The sequence below is a fragment of the Eptesicus fuscus genome, chromosome 7 (assembly GCF_027574615.1).
Source record: "Eptesicus fuscus isolate TK198812 chromosome 7, DD_ASM_mEF_20220401, whole genome shotgun sequence".
In the NCBI taxonomy this organism is placed as follows: Eukaryota; Metazoa; Chordata; class Mammalia; order Chiroptera; family Vespertilionidae; genus Eptesicus; species Eptesicus fuscus.
Genome location: NC_072479.1, coordinates 7,746,772 through 7,762,181, shown reverse-complemented (window position 1 = coordinate 7,762,181; position 15,410 = coordinate 7,746,772). Strand labels below are relative to the sequence as shown.

Sequence of the window (15,410 nt, the reverse complement as noted above, 5' to 3'; positions counted from 1 at the left end):
GTTTGTCAAGGAGTCCTACTGGCATCTGGAGTCAGGGGTGTTGTTGAACATTGCTCAACAATGCAGAGGACACCCCTCCCCCAAAGAATCAACTGTCTGGTCCCAAGTGTCAGCAGTGCCATTGAGAAACCTGGGAGGAGGGGCTCAAGAGCGGCTTCCTAGAGAACTCAGAACTGAAGGGGAAGCGGCAGTCAGTGGAGGGAGGGAGGGAGCCGGTCAGGTCAGGTAGCGGGGAGAGCTTGGTGCTGGAGGAATGGAGTGGGAAGGACTGGTCTGGAGAAGCTGGGAAGACCAGTAGGGGACTGGTTATGCAGGGTCTTGGAGACCAGGGTGAGCATTTTGGACTGTGTCCGTAGCCTAGAGCAAAGGGAAGTTGCTGAAGGGCTGTCATAGGGAGTGACACATTCGACTTCCCTTCTAAGAAGTTCCTCTGGTTGGCCTGTAGCACAGGGATTAGAGGGGGCTGATGTGGATGTGGAGACCCAATGAGGAGGCTGCTAGACTCAGCTACATGAGAGATGATTAAGACTCGCTAGATACAGTGATTGATAGGTGCAGCAGGTACAGGGATAGCCACCCACAGAAAGAGTGGGGTCAGGGAGGGGTCAAAGGTTTCTGACCTGAGCCCTGGGCAGAGAGGGGTGCTGTTTGCTGGTACGGGCACTCGTGGAGAAGGACTGGATTAAAAAAAAATAAATTTATTATAGTTAATGTATAAATAAAATCACTTTAATCACTTGTAAGTTACAGTTTCTTTTGTCATTACTCAGTCATTTTTCTAAAATTTACTTTTAGGGGTGGTGAGGATGATGAACTCAGCTTGGACAAGTTGAGGGTGTGTGTGAGATGTCCAGGTACCATGTCACATGGGCAGTTAGATCTGTGGGTCTGGAACTCAGAGAAGAGATTGGCTGGAGAGAGATGATATGGGGGCAATTTGAATAGATTTTTTTTTTTAAAAGAGGAGAGCCTTGATTGAGAAGTCGATTTATTTAAGCCTTTATTCAAAATGTATGTGCACCAAAAGATTTGGTAGAAGTTGGAGAGGAAAGTCTTTATCTGTATAATGTAAAGCTACAGGTTTAGGGGAAAAAATACATAAAAGTATCATCAAATAAGTTTTGAGTATATTCAGGTGTAGCAGTGCCATTTTTTTTCCCCAGGGCAGTGACTTATTTTTGCTCCTAAAAGAATATTTTATGATCTGAAAAGGTGTTATGATTTAGTTTACATCGTTGCTTCCTGTGAGGAACTCAAGGCTCTTTACACATCACATTTCATTTATCTTCTCAAGATCCTGAGGGTATTGACGCAGAAGCTTGCTTTTTCATTTATGAAATGAAGGGAGGAAACGCAGGTAAGGAAAAATGTCCAGGGCTTGTTGTGAAAATAGCCCCAGTCATTTCCCTTAGGGGCCTGTCCAGCTGTTCATCCCAGTGTGTGTCAACCTTTCGCACACACAAGAATCACCTCAGTGTCCTAAAGAGTCCCCTTCAGGGTCCCCTGTTAAAACACAGATTCCCGGGTTCCAGATCTTTCTGATTCAAAAGATCTGAAATAAGTCCTGTGGATTTGCATTTTTCAGCAAGGCCCCAGGTGAATTGTATATGCTGGCAGGTGCAGGAACCTTGCCTGGGCTACCTAGGCCCAGGTATAAACTAGATGACTTTGTCTTAAATGATACTAGGGCCTGTTTTGGAGACAGCAACATGTGGAATCGAGGCTCAATCCTCAGCAGTCAGGCATTTTGCCTACTGGGGGAAAAAAACAAGAACCCCTCAAATTCAAACTAAGAAGACTTTCTCTGGTTCCAGCATCGTTTGGCAGATTTTCAAGTGCTTCTGGAGGGAATATCATGTGTGGGTCATAAGTCTCTAAAACTAGGGAGTAGGTTGTTACAGCCAAGATTTTTGGACACCAGACAAGTAAGTTCCTATAGGCATTAGAGTGTCATAGACTGTGGGTACTATGGAGTCAGGGGTCCTGATGGGTGTATTTAAAACCTACTTTTTGTATGTCTAAAATAAGATAACCAAAATTTAAGCATGGATTGTGTTTTTATAAGTTAGCCTGACAGTTAATGGTTCAATAATATTCCTGCAATGTGAAGGAATTATACAAAGTGCTGATGTCCTGTGTTTTGCTCTTTGCTCTTTTGGACCTCCTTTGTGTGTTCTGGAGCAGCTTGTGTGACCTGGGACTCCTCTGCCCCTTACCTATAACTCAGCCTGCTTTGAATCTCCCCTAAAACTCCGTTTGAGTTGGAAATTTCTTCTTTTCATATCCTGAGTGGCATATGGATTCTTATATCATTTGTATAAATGAGATATGACTCAAAGAAACAACTGAACTTTTTCTTTCTAAAATGTATGGTTATTTCCTATGTATTTTCTTCCTGTTTCCTGTCCTTCCTATAAATATGTTTGCCATATGGAACATAGACTGTTGATCCTGGCAAACTTTGTCACCAAGTGATTTTTTCCCCTCTGACTTCTTCCATAAAACAGGAGATGTGTTTCAGATGTGTTTCAAGTTGGGGTAGGTAGTGATCTCAGAAGATGATGGATGTCATGTCTGTACACTCTTTGCCATCCTTGGGTGGGAGCCAGGCCTCCTCTCATTCCTTCTCTGAAAAGGCTGAATCACTGTACGTGTGGTAGAACCCATGGAATGGGCAAAGGGGTCCCCTGACCCTAAATGTTGTCCAGTTCTCTACTTGCCCTGCTTGGTAGCAGAATTGTGCTGGCATTGCCCCCAATCCAACATATCCCTTTTCCTAAGAGTTTGCTGTTGGCACCTGAGCAAAAGGCTCAGTGGCTTTTCCCATAGGACAGATCCTGTCCTGAACTTGAACATGTACTAACCTATTTCATTCTTGTTTGACCCCTACCCCCCTTTACAGAAAGGAAGGCAGAGGCTTCGAGAGGCCAAGTCACTGGTCCCATGTTGCTTAGCTATTAAGCAGCAGAACCTGGATTGGATCCCAGGTGGCATGAGTCTAGACTCTGTGACTCTGACCAGTGACCTCATGGTACAGCAGGCCTGGAGCCGAGGGCTCCTGTGCTTTGCTGTCTTCCCATTGTATGTAGGAATCACCTATGCTCGCATCTCTCTCACCATCCTTGTGGACCCTCCCTTCCCTGCCCATATCCACTCCTAGGACCTTGTCTGTAAGCCTGTCCATTCTGCTTCTTTAGTATCCCCAACACTTGCTCTTGCTCACAATCCTACTGTGCCCAGGCACTGCCTCACTTTAAGTCAGCCCCTTATCTCTCACTGCCTGGCTCAATTAGCTTCCCAGATGGTGTATTTGTGTCTTTTTATGTTCTCCCCATAGCGCACCCAACACAGCACCTCTAGAAAGCTGTCTAAGGCACATTTCAACACAGCACTTGCCTTCTTAAAAAGCCTCCGTGGTGCTCAGCATACAACCAAACTCCCCAACACCAATCCCCTTTGTGACATGGCCCCTGCCATCTCAGCCTCATCTCATCCAGGCCCAGCCACACTCCCTCCCCTCAGGTGGCCATGCTCTGGAAACACTGGACTGTTGGCAGTACTTGGTGTGCAGAAGCCTGTCTCCAGGCCTCCTGCTCTTGTCCTTGGAGTCTCTGTGTCCTGGACGTTACTTTCTTAAGTCCTGAGCTTCCCAGTCTAGAAGCCTCTTTTACCTCTGCCACCCTGCTTGGGTGAGGTGCCCTCTCTCCACCCCCAGGTGCTTTCTGTGCTGCCACCAGGACAACTGCCATCAGAGCCACACGTCTGTGCTTGGCATTGATTTAACAGGGACTTGTCTCCTGCTAAACCACGAGCTCCCTGGAGAGATGCTCATCCCTCATCTTCTCCACTCCCAGCATCATGTGTGGCTTAGAATGCCCACGTGGTCACTTTTTAATTTTCTGTTGAACAGTTGAAAATATAAATTCATAATGAGAATGATAATAGCTGCTGTCGCCCAGAGCTCTTTGCAAGTGCCCGGCCCTGTTCCAAGAACAGTACGCATGCTAAGCCCTGTGACCCTCAGCCGCTGCCTGCAGTGGTTCTGCCCCCAGCCCGTGGAGAGTGACAGGGTGCTCCATCCTGTGCTTGGGCATGATGGATGGAGCTGCTACCCAGTACGTCCACAAGCTCAGGGACAGTGGATTCGTCTGCGGATGAAGGAAGGGCAGGTTCTGCCCACTGTGGCTGAGCTAGAGTTTGTTTGTTTCTGCTCCCTCTGCTGCCAGGGATTATCTTCAAAGCAGGTAATTAGAACCAAATAAATTGGCTGAAGGCTGTGCATCCTGGAGTTTACCGCCCCTTTTGGAAGACCTGGAATGAAACCTGGAAAGCTCCAAGGAGCTGAGCTGTGGGGGCGGAGGTGTGCTGGGTGAGATGTTTTATAAGTAGGTCACAGGAAAGAAAGCAAAGCCCCAAAGGCTGCCTCTCACAGTGTGCTAAGTGTGCAACCCTGAGCCCTAGCGGGGGGCGGGGGGGACCCACTGCCAGTTTCTGGGTGTGCTGTGAGCAGGTCCTGATGGCAGATGCATGGGCATGTGTTTCTCTTCCTCCTCTTGGTTTGTTTGCAGGGCACACCACACCTAGACACGCCCAGACTGATAGTGCCTTACCATCGTTACCATCGTCACCACCAGCAGCAAGACCATAATCACCCCCTGGGCTTGTCGTCCATGCCCAGCCGTCCTTAACTCACTCAATCCTGGCAGCCCCCCTGGAGGTGTCAGTTATTTATTTGTTTGTTTAATTTTCATTTGGTTTCTGTGATAGATGCTACTTGGAGAGTTTGGGAGGACAGATTGGGGAATAGGAACAAAACAGAGCAAGGAGTTAGGAGGAACACTCATCTTTCCTGTGTGGGCATGGGGTCCTGTGCTCCCTCCCAGGAACAGGAAGAGATAGTTGATTAGTGCTGGTTAAATGCAGTGCAATTAATCCCTCTCCAGTTTTCTTAGGGAGCCCATAAATCTTTGTCCCAGATTCGTTGTAAAATATTGATTTATTTCTCAGGATGGGTGTGCTAACACATTTGTTGGCTTGAATTATTTAAAGTTATAACATAAAGGGTCTTACTTCTTTGCCCTGATTTGCACTTTACATATACTTCCCTGTAGCAATTCACAGAAATTCATGTCGGAAATTGTAAAGGGAAAATTACTTTTAAAGAGCAGTTTGACATATAAGAACATGAGTAACATTGCAGTATTTCTCCTTCTGTACTGTGCCTTCAGGCCTGGCTTTCCAGAATATTTTTCCCCATTGAATCTGGAAATTTGTGAGAGGCCAAAAATCACACACACACACACACACACACACACACACACACACACGGCCCCCAGGGTGCTCCCTTCTTTGCTGGGGTCCTGGCACTTTCCTCTTCCTGCACCCCCACCCCAGGCAGAGGGTGTTAAACTGCAACCCTGAGCTCTGGTTTGAGGTATCTGAGGTGCCAGATGATTTCTCCCTTGCTACTTTTTTCTCACTTTCCTCCTCTCTTTGTACGTTTCTCCTTCATTTCCTCCAGCTGTAGATTTCATTGTAGGAATCCTATAAATGATTCATCATCTTATAAGACCGTGTTTAATAATGGTATAGTGTATTCTGTCTTCCAAATGCATTTGGTTCTTTGATGCGTTCTTTGTTTTATTTAGATTATGGAAGCAAAGATAAAACCAATTAGTATTTTTTTTCCACATTCATCTGATAGTGATGATTTTGCAATGTGATTTGATCTTATGCCTGAAAGTACTCTGATGTGTTTCTATCAGGGGAAAAGTCCTGAATTTCACAGCAGAATGATGGAGGGAAATGGCAACTTTCGTGACTTTTTGGTTTTTGTTTTTCAGAATATTTAACTGTAGGCCTGTGTATTTTTGGAGAGAATGAAAATGTTTGCCCTCTCTTCAGCCTTATCTGAATAAAGGCATGGAGTCTTGAGTATGACAGGCAGGATTTGTGGAATTCACTTGATTTATTAGGAATAGCTTCTCTTTATGTAATTCCTAATTGAAATAGTAACGTCATCAAACAATATTAGCTGCTTATTTATGAAAGGTGATGTATTAGTCATTTTCAGAACTGGTACCACCAAATAAAGATACTTTTTCTTTAGTAGAGTCTACATTCTAAAGGGCTTCTGTGTTGACATAGCCATCTGACCTTGCAAACAGTGAATAAGACTGAGTGCTGGTTATTAGATGACTAGAGGCCCAGTGAACGAAATTCAGCCCCTAAGGGGGGCCCCTCAGTCCGGCCTGCACCCTCTCCAATCCGGGACCCCTTGGGGAATGTCCGACTGCCGGTTTGTGCCCGCACTTTTAACAGATGACAGCTCCATTGTTGTTTCTTTCTTTTCATGCTTAAACCCATTGGAATTAGTAGGTATTCAAAGTGTGTATACATTTTGGGGGGACACCCTGTATATCTCTAGTCAGCGGTGAAAGGAACCAATGGCGGATTTGGAACCCCCAGACAGGGAACCTCGCTCACTCCCCACGTCTCCCCACCTTTGTGGGCAGTGGGAGAATCAATGTTTTCTCTCATTAACTCAGAAAAGCACATCCTGTCACCCGCTGCCCGGCAGGAGTGCGCTAGGCCCCAAGCGAGTGAGGCTCAGTCAGGGCAGCCTTCGCTCATGGGTGCCGGCACCCAAAGTGCACATTCCTCCTTTGCAGTCGCCCCGACTATCCCACCGTTTCACTGAGAGGATGAAACTCCTCGCCTCCTCTGGGTTCCCGATCTTGAACACTGACCGAAGGCACCTCAGCGAGGGCCGCCCGCACCCACCAGGTGTGTCTGTCCGCACCTGCTCCCGCCCCAGCACCTGCATTACCCCACGGAGGTGATCTCATCGCTGCATTGGCCTCTGCGGGAACAGGGCATCACTGCTCTGCCCTCTCACTGTCATCTCACAGGCGCCCACCCTCAGCACCCAGAACACCCAGACACTCTCCAAAGAATGTGAGCACGCTGGAGGGGACGTGCACATGTCCTGTGGGGGACGTAGGCATGCTGGGGCTGACGAAAGTGCGGCGGAGGCGGGGGAGGGGGGGAACTTGCACGCGTCATGGTCCGGGAATGCTGCAGGTGCGCGTGGGTGACAGTGCGCTGGGGGACGTTCGCATGCCAGGGGGGGAGGAGAGGATGTGCGCACCAGAGGCCTGCGGCTGCGCAGATCTGCAAACCCCCATGGTGCGGTCAGAAAGACGTCAATCTGACCCGCCACGGTGGCTGTCCCTGGAATCATGCACCTTCTGGGCCAGGAGGCGGGACTTGCGCAGCCCCTCCTCGGTGCTGGTGGCCTGCAGGCGCTACTTCAGCTCGGCCCGCAGGCTCCGCTTGGCGCGCTCATGGCTGCCACCGCTGCCATGTGGGGAGTACAGGCCGCCCTCCGCCGGCCCGCCTCACTCGCCCAGAGGCTCTCTGCACACGCTGCCCACAGGCCCGGAGCGGCCTGGGTGGGGTGGGACGCCTGTGTGCGCTGCCCAGCAGCCCAGAGCGCGCTGCCCACCGGCCACTCCGTGCCTGTGCGTGCTGCCCACCGGCCCGGAGCGGCCGGGGCGGGGTGGAACACCTGGCTTTGTCGCCGTGGCGATGACACAAGCGTCTTGGCCCGGCTGCCGCCATCTTTGTTGCAGAGTGACGGTCAATTTGCATATTCTCTCCTTATTGGATGTGGGCGCCACCAACTTTGTTGCAGAGTTATGGTCAATTTGCATATTCACTCTTTATTAGATAGGATGAGTCACTGTTCAGTTGATATTATTTTTCTTATAGAAGAGTAAATTCCAGCCCACAGAGCTCTTTGTCCATGTTTGACATGGAATTGATGGGGTTGGCAGATGCGTATTTTACCATCAAAGTCGTGTATTAGATTGAACACAGTTTTTATAGCCTGCAAGTTGTTGAAATATCCTGTTTTCTGAAATTCTGTGATGCTGAGTGAGGTTAACATGTTGTGACCTCCCTGTCTGATGTTTACTAGTATTACTAATTCTATATTTGATTCTTCTTGAGGGTTGTAAATGTGCATACTAGGTTGGAGGTATATTACCCATATTAATCCCCTCACCCCCCACTGAAAAAAATAAATACCTAGAAGCAAAATTTAAATGGTTAAAGGGTATTTGGTGTTAAATCTCTCCTTTCTTCTTAGAACTTAATGAGTGATTTGGACTGTGTGTGTGTGTGTGTGTGTAAAAGTGAGAAAATAGGTCAGATCCTAGTGAAAATAAATTAAGGTTGGGGCACTAAATTGTTTCATTCTACTGGGTAGAATGCTGCCTAGTGTAAGGAGTAGACAGCCCTTAAGGAATAGATGACTCCAGGGCCTTCATGGAGATTGCATTCACTCATTCATCCATTTATTCATATTTAGCACTCATTAAATAAATATTAATTGATCTTCTTGTGTGTGCTGTCTGTGCCCTAGGTTCGTGGGCAAACAGTAAATAAAACCACATTCCTGCCTTCATGGAGCTTACAGTGAACTAATATATAAGACAAGCAATGAACAAATAAACATATATATATCAGTGGTGGTACGTGCTCTGTAGAAAAACCAAGGAGGGGAGAGGGAAGGCCAGGGGTTGGAGTTGGGAATTTGCTATTTATAAAAAGTGGTCTCAGGGAAGCTTCCTGTAGTATCTGCTGTTATCTAAAGTTCACACATAGAGGTTCATTTCACTTACATTTCAATTTCATTCTGCCTTTTGAAATGTCATTTGGAAATGGAAATGATCAAACCACCTTCGTGATTGGCTTCTTAGTATGACTATGTTTTAGATTATTTCCCTTGAGCAAATGTTAATGGAGAGAGTCAGAGGCTGTGATGTATGGGATGGGGCTGAGAAGCACCTGAATGGGTGAAGTCCTCTCCTGCTTCTGTCACCTGGGGAGCCCCACTACCCACATGCCTTGTGCTGCATTACTGCTCCATGGAATTGCCTGTTCTACCCTTGAAGTAAATTCTTGCTCAGTGGCATTGCCCATTTTTCCTGGGAATGCTAATTGGAGAAAGCAAACTGTGAAATACTTTTGAGAAATGCACTGTAAAATTAGGATTATTTTTTTGCCTAGTTCATCTTCCTGTTTGGTTTATTATTTTGATTTACATTTTCAAAGTGTTACTGTTATTATTATTATTACTAGAGGCCCTTTGCACGAAATTCGTGCACGGAGAGGGGGGTGTCCCTCAGCCCAGCCTTTACCCTCTCCAATCTGGGACCCCTCGAGGGATGTCCGACTGCCCGTTTAGATCCCTCTAACAATCCAGGACTGCTGGATCCCAACTGCTCGCCTGCCTGCCTTCCTGATTGCTCCTAACCGCTTCTGCCTGTCAGCCTGATCACCCCCTAACCACTCTTCTGCCAGCCTGATTGATGCCTAACTGCTCCCCTGCCAGCCTGTTTGCCCCCAACTTCCCTCCTCTGCCGGCCTGGTCACCCCTAACTGCCCTCCCCTGCAGGGTTGATCGCTTCCAACTTCCCTCCCTTGCAGGCCTGGGTCCCTCTCAACTGCCCTTCCTTGCAGGCCTGGTGCCTCCCAACTGCCCTCCCCTGCTGGCCATCTTGTGATGGCCATCTTGTGTCCACATGGGGGCAGGATATTTGACCACATGGGGGCAGCTATATTGTGTGTTGGAGTGATGGTCAATTTGCATATTACTCTTTTATTAGATAGGATAGAGGCCTGGTGCAGGGGTGGGGGCCAGCTGGTTTGCCCTGAAGGGTGTCCCGGATCAGGATGGGGGTTCCCTTGGGGCGTGGGGCGGCTTGAGCGAGGGGCCTGTGGTGGTTTGCAGGCCAGCCACGCCCCCTGGCGACCCAAGAGGAGGCCCTGTTATCTGGAATTTATTTTCCTTCTACAATTGAAACTTTGTAGCCTGGAGCGGAGCCAACCCTCCTGCTCGCTCCATGGCCGGCAGCCATTTCTGTTTGGGTTAATTTACCTTCTATAATTGAAACTTTGTAGCCTTAAGTGGAGGCCTGGGCCTGGCCAGGGTGTGCGGAAAGCTTTGCTTTCTCCATTGCCAGGGGCAACCCTGGCCTGCTCTCTCCAGCTCCGTGGCTGCCGCCATTTCTGTTAAGATTTGTTTACCTTCTATAATTGAAACTTTGTAGCTTGAGTGGAGGCTTAGGCCTAGCAAGGGCAGGCGGAAAGCTTGGCTTCCTCCGTTGCCTGGGAAACCTTGCTCTCTGTGGCTGTAGCCATCTTGGTTGGGTTTATTTGCATACTCGCCCTGATTGGCTGGTGGGCGTGGCTGGTGGGCATGGCTTAGGCGTAGTGAAGGTGCGGTCAATTTGCATATTACCCTTTTATTAGGTAGGATTACCAGAGGCCCGGTGCATGACATTTGTGCACTGTGGTGGTGGGGGCCCCTCAGTCTGGCCTGTGCCCTCTTGCAGTCCGGGACCCCTCGGAGGATGTCCACTGAGGGGTCCTTAGTGCTGTAGCGGAGGTGGGAGTGGCTCCCCCCACTGCCACTGCACTTGCCAGCTGAGAACCTGGCTTCTGGTTGAGCGGCACTCCCCCTGTGGGAACACACTGACCACTAGGGGGCAGCTCCTGCGTTGAGCGTCTGCCCCCAAGTGGTCAGTGTGAATCATAGTGACAGTCGTTCCGCCATTCGGTCGATTTGCATATTAGCCTCTTATTATATAGGATTACTTTTAATGTAGAGCCTAGATGTGTCTCTAGGGATATCTTTATAAATGGGCTGTGACTCAAAACATTAAATTGCTCTAAAAGGGGAAGGATTTTAATTCCTCCCACTTCCCTGGCCCCATGGCTTCAGTAGGGTTCCTTTAAGTGTCCCGAATGTAGCAGCAGTGTTTGCACCATACTTTTACCCCACAATCCCTGAGATGGAAAGCTGGTGCCACATTTAGCTCTGTTGCCGACAGGCTCTGGCAGTGATTGTGAGAGTGTGGATTTCCAGATGCTTAGGAATTCCCCTTTGCTTAAGAAGTGACACACAAAAAAATATCTGAGGTGTCCTAAATTAAATTACAGTGGCAGGTGAGTGAGAGAAAGAGAGTAGAGTATTTGAACAGTTATTAGCTGTTCGTCAACTCACAGTAGACTGCTCACTTTCCTGAATGTTTGTTGGAGCTTTGAATCCACCTTCAGGCTCTATTAGTGACCACAGATACCACTGCCTATGCAAGAACCTTCAGGACTGTTGCCCACCACCAATCAAAGTAGTAAACATTTCTTTTTTACAGACTGTTCACCTATCCTAGAACTGCCACCATCCCCTTTTCCACCTCTTTCATATTCTTTGAAAATTCTTTCAAAACAACGTAGGTCTTTCTTCTCCCAAACATAATAAATAAAAAGTCCCCCCAGCCCAAGACAGCGGATATGTTGTCTTCTCCACACCTGCTGCTGGTGGCTTGGACTGCATGTCCCAGGGCCTGATTCTTTTCTAGCTAGCGTATAGCTCAATAACCCCATTGTTTTAGAAGAACTTTTGGCCGTGAAAGTTTTTTTGTATATGGCACCAGAGTTTAGGTTTCAAAGAAGTTGTATTCTGTGTGCATTTATTTTGTGATTTATGTCTATAGACATCAATGGTATACACAGGTTCTAATTTCTCTGATGGAGTATTGCTTTAGTTTTGTAGCCTGAGTGTGTGTTGGCTGTCACTGATAAATAATTTTAGGTCTGGATATGAAGGCAGCCAATGGTACTGGCTTATGGCAATGCAGCTGCTTTTAAAAATGAGCAAAATATATCTTATATCATTATTTTTTTATTTTAAGCAAAACTGTTCTATGTGAGAATAAATTTTAATGGCCAATTTTAATATTAAAATGTTTCCTTTTTTTTTTTTTTCCAGCTTTTGCATTGGCTTCTAAAGATGTAAAGGAGGTCACACCATCTAAGGTACTGATTCTAATGATCAAATCTGTCCTTCCCATCTCAGGTTTATTTGCCATTTCTTTAATGGGAACTGTCATGTTTTTTTCTTTCAGTAAAGTTTTCTTTTTTTTAAAAATTTATGAAATTTTGGTCAACATAGATTTTGAATTTCTAGCAGTAACCAACAGATAGGCTGGTTTTTAAGAATGTTCTCCTATAGTTAAAGCATATCCACTAGGTTTCAGATTTCTTCATAAGGAAGAAGATGTTCTGATGTGAAGTTAGACATTTTAGAAATCTTGCTTGGATATGATGGTTTTCTCCAGTTGTACCACATCTTAACCTTGGGTTTAATTTTCCCAGTCGGTGAGAGGACTGTGCTGTGTTTCCAGGGTCACAGAGCCTGAGTGTCCCTCACCGTGAAGGCGGCACCATTAGAGGGCATCGGGGACTAGCTGAGAGATCGAGACTCCATGCTCAGACAGAACCAGGAACTGAGATCTGGGGCCCCGGTGGAGAGGGCACAGCACTCACCCAAATCTCTGAGCTGCTGCTTTGTCATAATTTCATCATTGATTTTGTTCCAGAAGCTCATCTAAATTTTACCATGTGGGCTTTGTACAAGAGTAGTTTTAGCACATGAGAAGGAGGAACAATACATTCGAGTTGTTTTTGCCACATTAATTAAGGCTCAGTTGACTCTATTTTTTTTTTTGCCCACAATTAGTATAAAAGCATTTTAAAATAGAATGTTCTAGCTATACCATGGGATTCCTACATGGGGGAAATAATAATAATAATAATAATAATAATAATAATAATAATTCCTTAAGATCCTTTATATTTAACTAGAGGCCCGGTGCATGAAATTTGTGCATGGGGGGTGTGTGTGTCCCTCAGCCCAGCCTGCACCCTGTCCAATCTGGGATCCCTCTCACAATCCAGGACTGCTGTCTCCCAACCGCTCGCCTGCCAGCCTGCCTGATTGCCCCTAACCACTTCTGCCTGCCAGCCTGATCACCCCCTAACCACTCCTCTGCCAGCCTGATTGACGCTTAACTGCTCCCCTGCCAGCCCAATTGCCCCTAACTGCCCTCCCCTACCGGCCTGGTCACCCCTAACTGTCCTCCCCTGCAGGCCTGGTTGCCCCTAACTGTCCTCCCCTGCAGGCCTGGTTGCCCCTAACTGCCCTCCCCTGCCGGCCTGGTCACCCCCAATTGCCCTCCAATGCTGGACCGATCACCCCTAACTGCCCTCCCTTGCCAGCCTGGTCGCTCCTAACTGCCCTCCCCTGCTGGCCTGATCACCCATAACTGCCCTCCCTTGCAGGCCTGGTCCCTCCTAACTGCCCTCCCCTGCTGGCCTGATCACCCATAACTGCCCTCCCCTGCTTGCCATCTTATGGTGGCCATCTTTGACCACATGGGGGCAGCCATCTTGTGTGTTGGAGTGATGGTCAATTTGCATATTACCTCTTTATTATATAGGATTAAACATTTTCAGATATTTCATTTAATTTAGTCTTCTCAATGATCCTGTTATACTGCACAGCGAAGCAGATATTCTTTTGGAAAGCTCAGAAAATTTACTCAGAGAAGTTAAGTGGTTCAACTGAGGTCACATAACTATTAAGAGGTGAAGTCAGAATCCAAATTTTATGAATTGTTGAATTTTTCACACCAGTTTTATATTACACAGCCATGTGCATTATAAAATGTGTGTGTGTGTGTGTGTGTGTGTGTGTGTGTGTGTGTGTGTGTGTGTGTGGCAACAATGAGGCTCATTTATAATAAATTTAAAGTGCTACCCAAGATTTATTAATAGGGAACTAAAATTTTATCTAATAAATTTAGAAATACTTTCAAATATATGTTTTACCTAATCTTTTCAAATGAAGAAATATATGTCTCCTTTGCCTTACATACATATGTAAATCTAAATATAGAGATAAAGGGAAAGTACTCCATCTTAGTGTCATTTTTCATGCAAAAAAAAGCCCTTGAAAAATGTCATTAAGCCCATCTGTGCTAAGGCCACAGAGCCAAATAAGCCATTAATCCCACGGGAGAGGCAGTGATGAAATGCCTTCTCAGACCATACCTGAGACTGGGAGACAGAAAAGAATCAGCTTGCCCAAGGTCAGCCAAAGTCTGTAGATGGTTTGGAGACAGGAGTTGTTCTCATTAGTTTATCTGCCCTTCAGTGCTGCTCAGAAGTAGCCTGCTGTGATTCCCTCACTTCACTGCTCACCTTGGTGACATGCCCTAGAACACAGGCCAGCCCCATACAGGGCCGAGGGCCTTCCCAAAACATGGTTCAAGTTCACTGGTTGGTGCCAAGTGGCTTCATATGAAAATCAGTACCAGTACCTTGAGGTCCTGTCTGGGGCCTGACCTCTAGGCCCAGGCTTCTCTTCTGAGCACTTGGCCACTGCACTGTCCTGGATTGGACCTGCCCACTTTCAGGGAGCCTGTCCTCCAGGCTCTGCTCCAGGCCCTGGATGCTGCCTCAGCTGTGGCCATGTACCTGTTTGGCCTGCAGATTGGCCTGGCCTTACATCCTATGGTGACTCACGACATTGTATTCCATATGACAAGGTGTTAGAACTGGACACTGAAGCCACATTGCAACGGGTCACATCCCTTCTCCAACACTGACCTGCTGTGGAACTTTCCAAACCTTTCTGTGCCTCAGCAGCCTCAGTAAGACTGGATAATAGGGCCTGTCTCAAAAAGCTCTTTGAAGATGAAGATGTGTGTGTGTGTGTGTGTGTGTGTGTGTGTGTGTGTGTGTGTGTCCACCATGTAGAACAGTGCCAGGCCCCATTTAATATGACAGCAAGAAATGTCCTATGCAATATTTCAAGAGGAACCTAAACAAACAAAGAAGAAGAACCATGGACATTACTGCTTTTAATTTCTATTACAGTGGTAGTAGATATTACATAAAGGAGGCAATGATGATAGAAAGTGAGAGAGCTAACAGTTATTGAGCATTTGCTTTGGACAGACACTATGCTTAGCATTATATAATCTAATTAAAGCAGGTCTTGTAATTATGGTTCCTGTTGTACAGATGAGAAACTGAGGCTTGAGCTAGTAAGTTGTGGAGGGAGAAGGAACACAGGCCCACCTTACAGTGGAGGGCTCTGATGAACACGTCCTGCTTAATCATTTTTACTGAGAATCTCAGGGGCGGTGGTGGCTGTTGGTGAATGGGTAGAAGATGCCATTTTACTCCTATTCCTTCTTAAAAGATTTCATATTACATTCTTTTGGGGATGCCTTATTTTCTTTTAATGAAGAATATATAAACCAAGCCTCACCTAGATGGATTGCAAGTGTTCAAATCTGTGGTGCATTAAAGGTAAAACTGGACTAATGGTGCTTTGGTTTAGTCTTATTCTGGCAAGAGAAGGAACTGTCTGAGGTAGAGGTGTTAGAAGCAGACCTTCCTGATCTGAGTAGCAGTTCAGTAGGCTTAGGAGACATTGGCAGTGAGCGCATTTGGACTGACATTGATAGTCAGTAGAAGAAGCATACGGCAGC

General features: G+C 46.8%; 1 protein-coding gene across 1 annotated transcript in view; it reads left to right on the top strand.

Moving 5' to 3' along the window:
• Window positions 1–15,410, top strand: part of B3GLCT (beta 3-glucosyltransferase) — a 167,132-nt gene that overhangs the window by 4,462 nt on the left and 147,260 nt on the right. Inside the window, exon 2 of the mRNA XM_028136295.2 lies at window positions 11,840–11,886. Within this exon, the coding sequence (XP_027992096.2) occupies window positions 11,840–11,886 (47 nt within the window). The remainder of the gene's footprint in view (window positions 1–11,839; window positions 11,887–15,410) is intronic.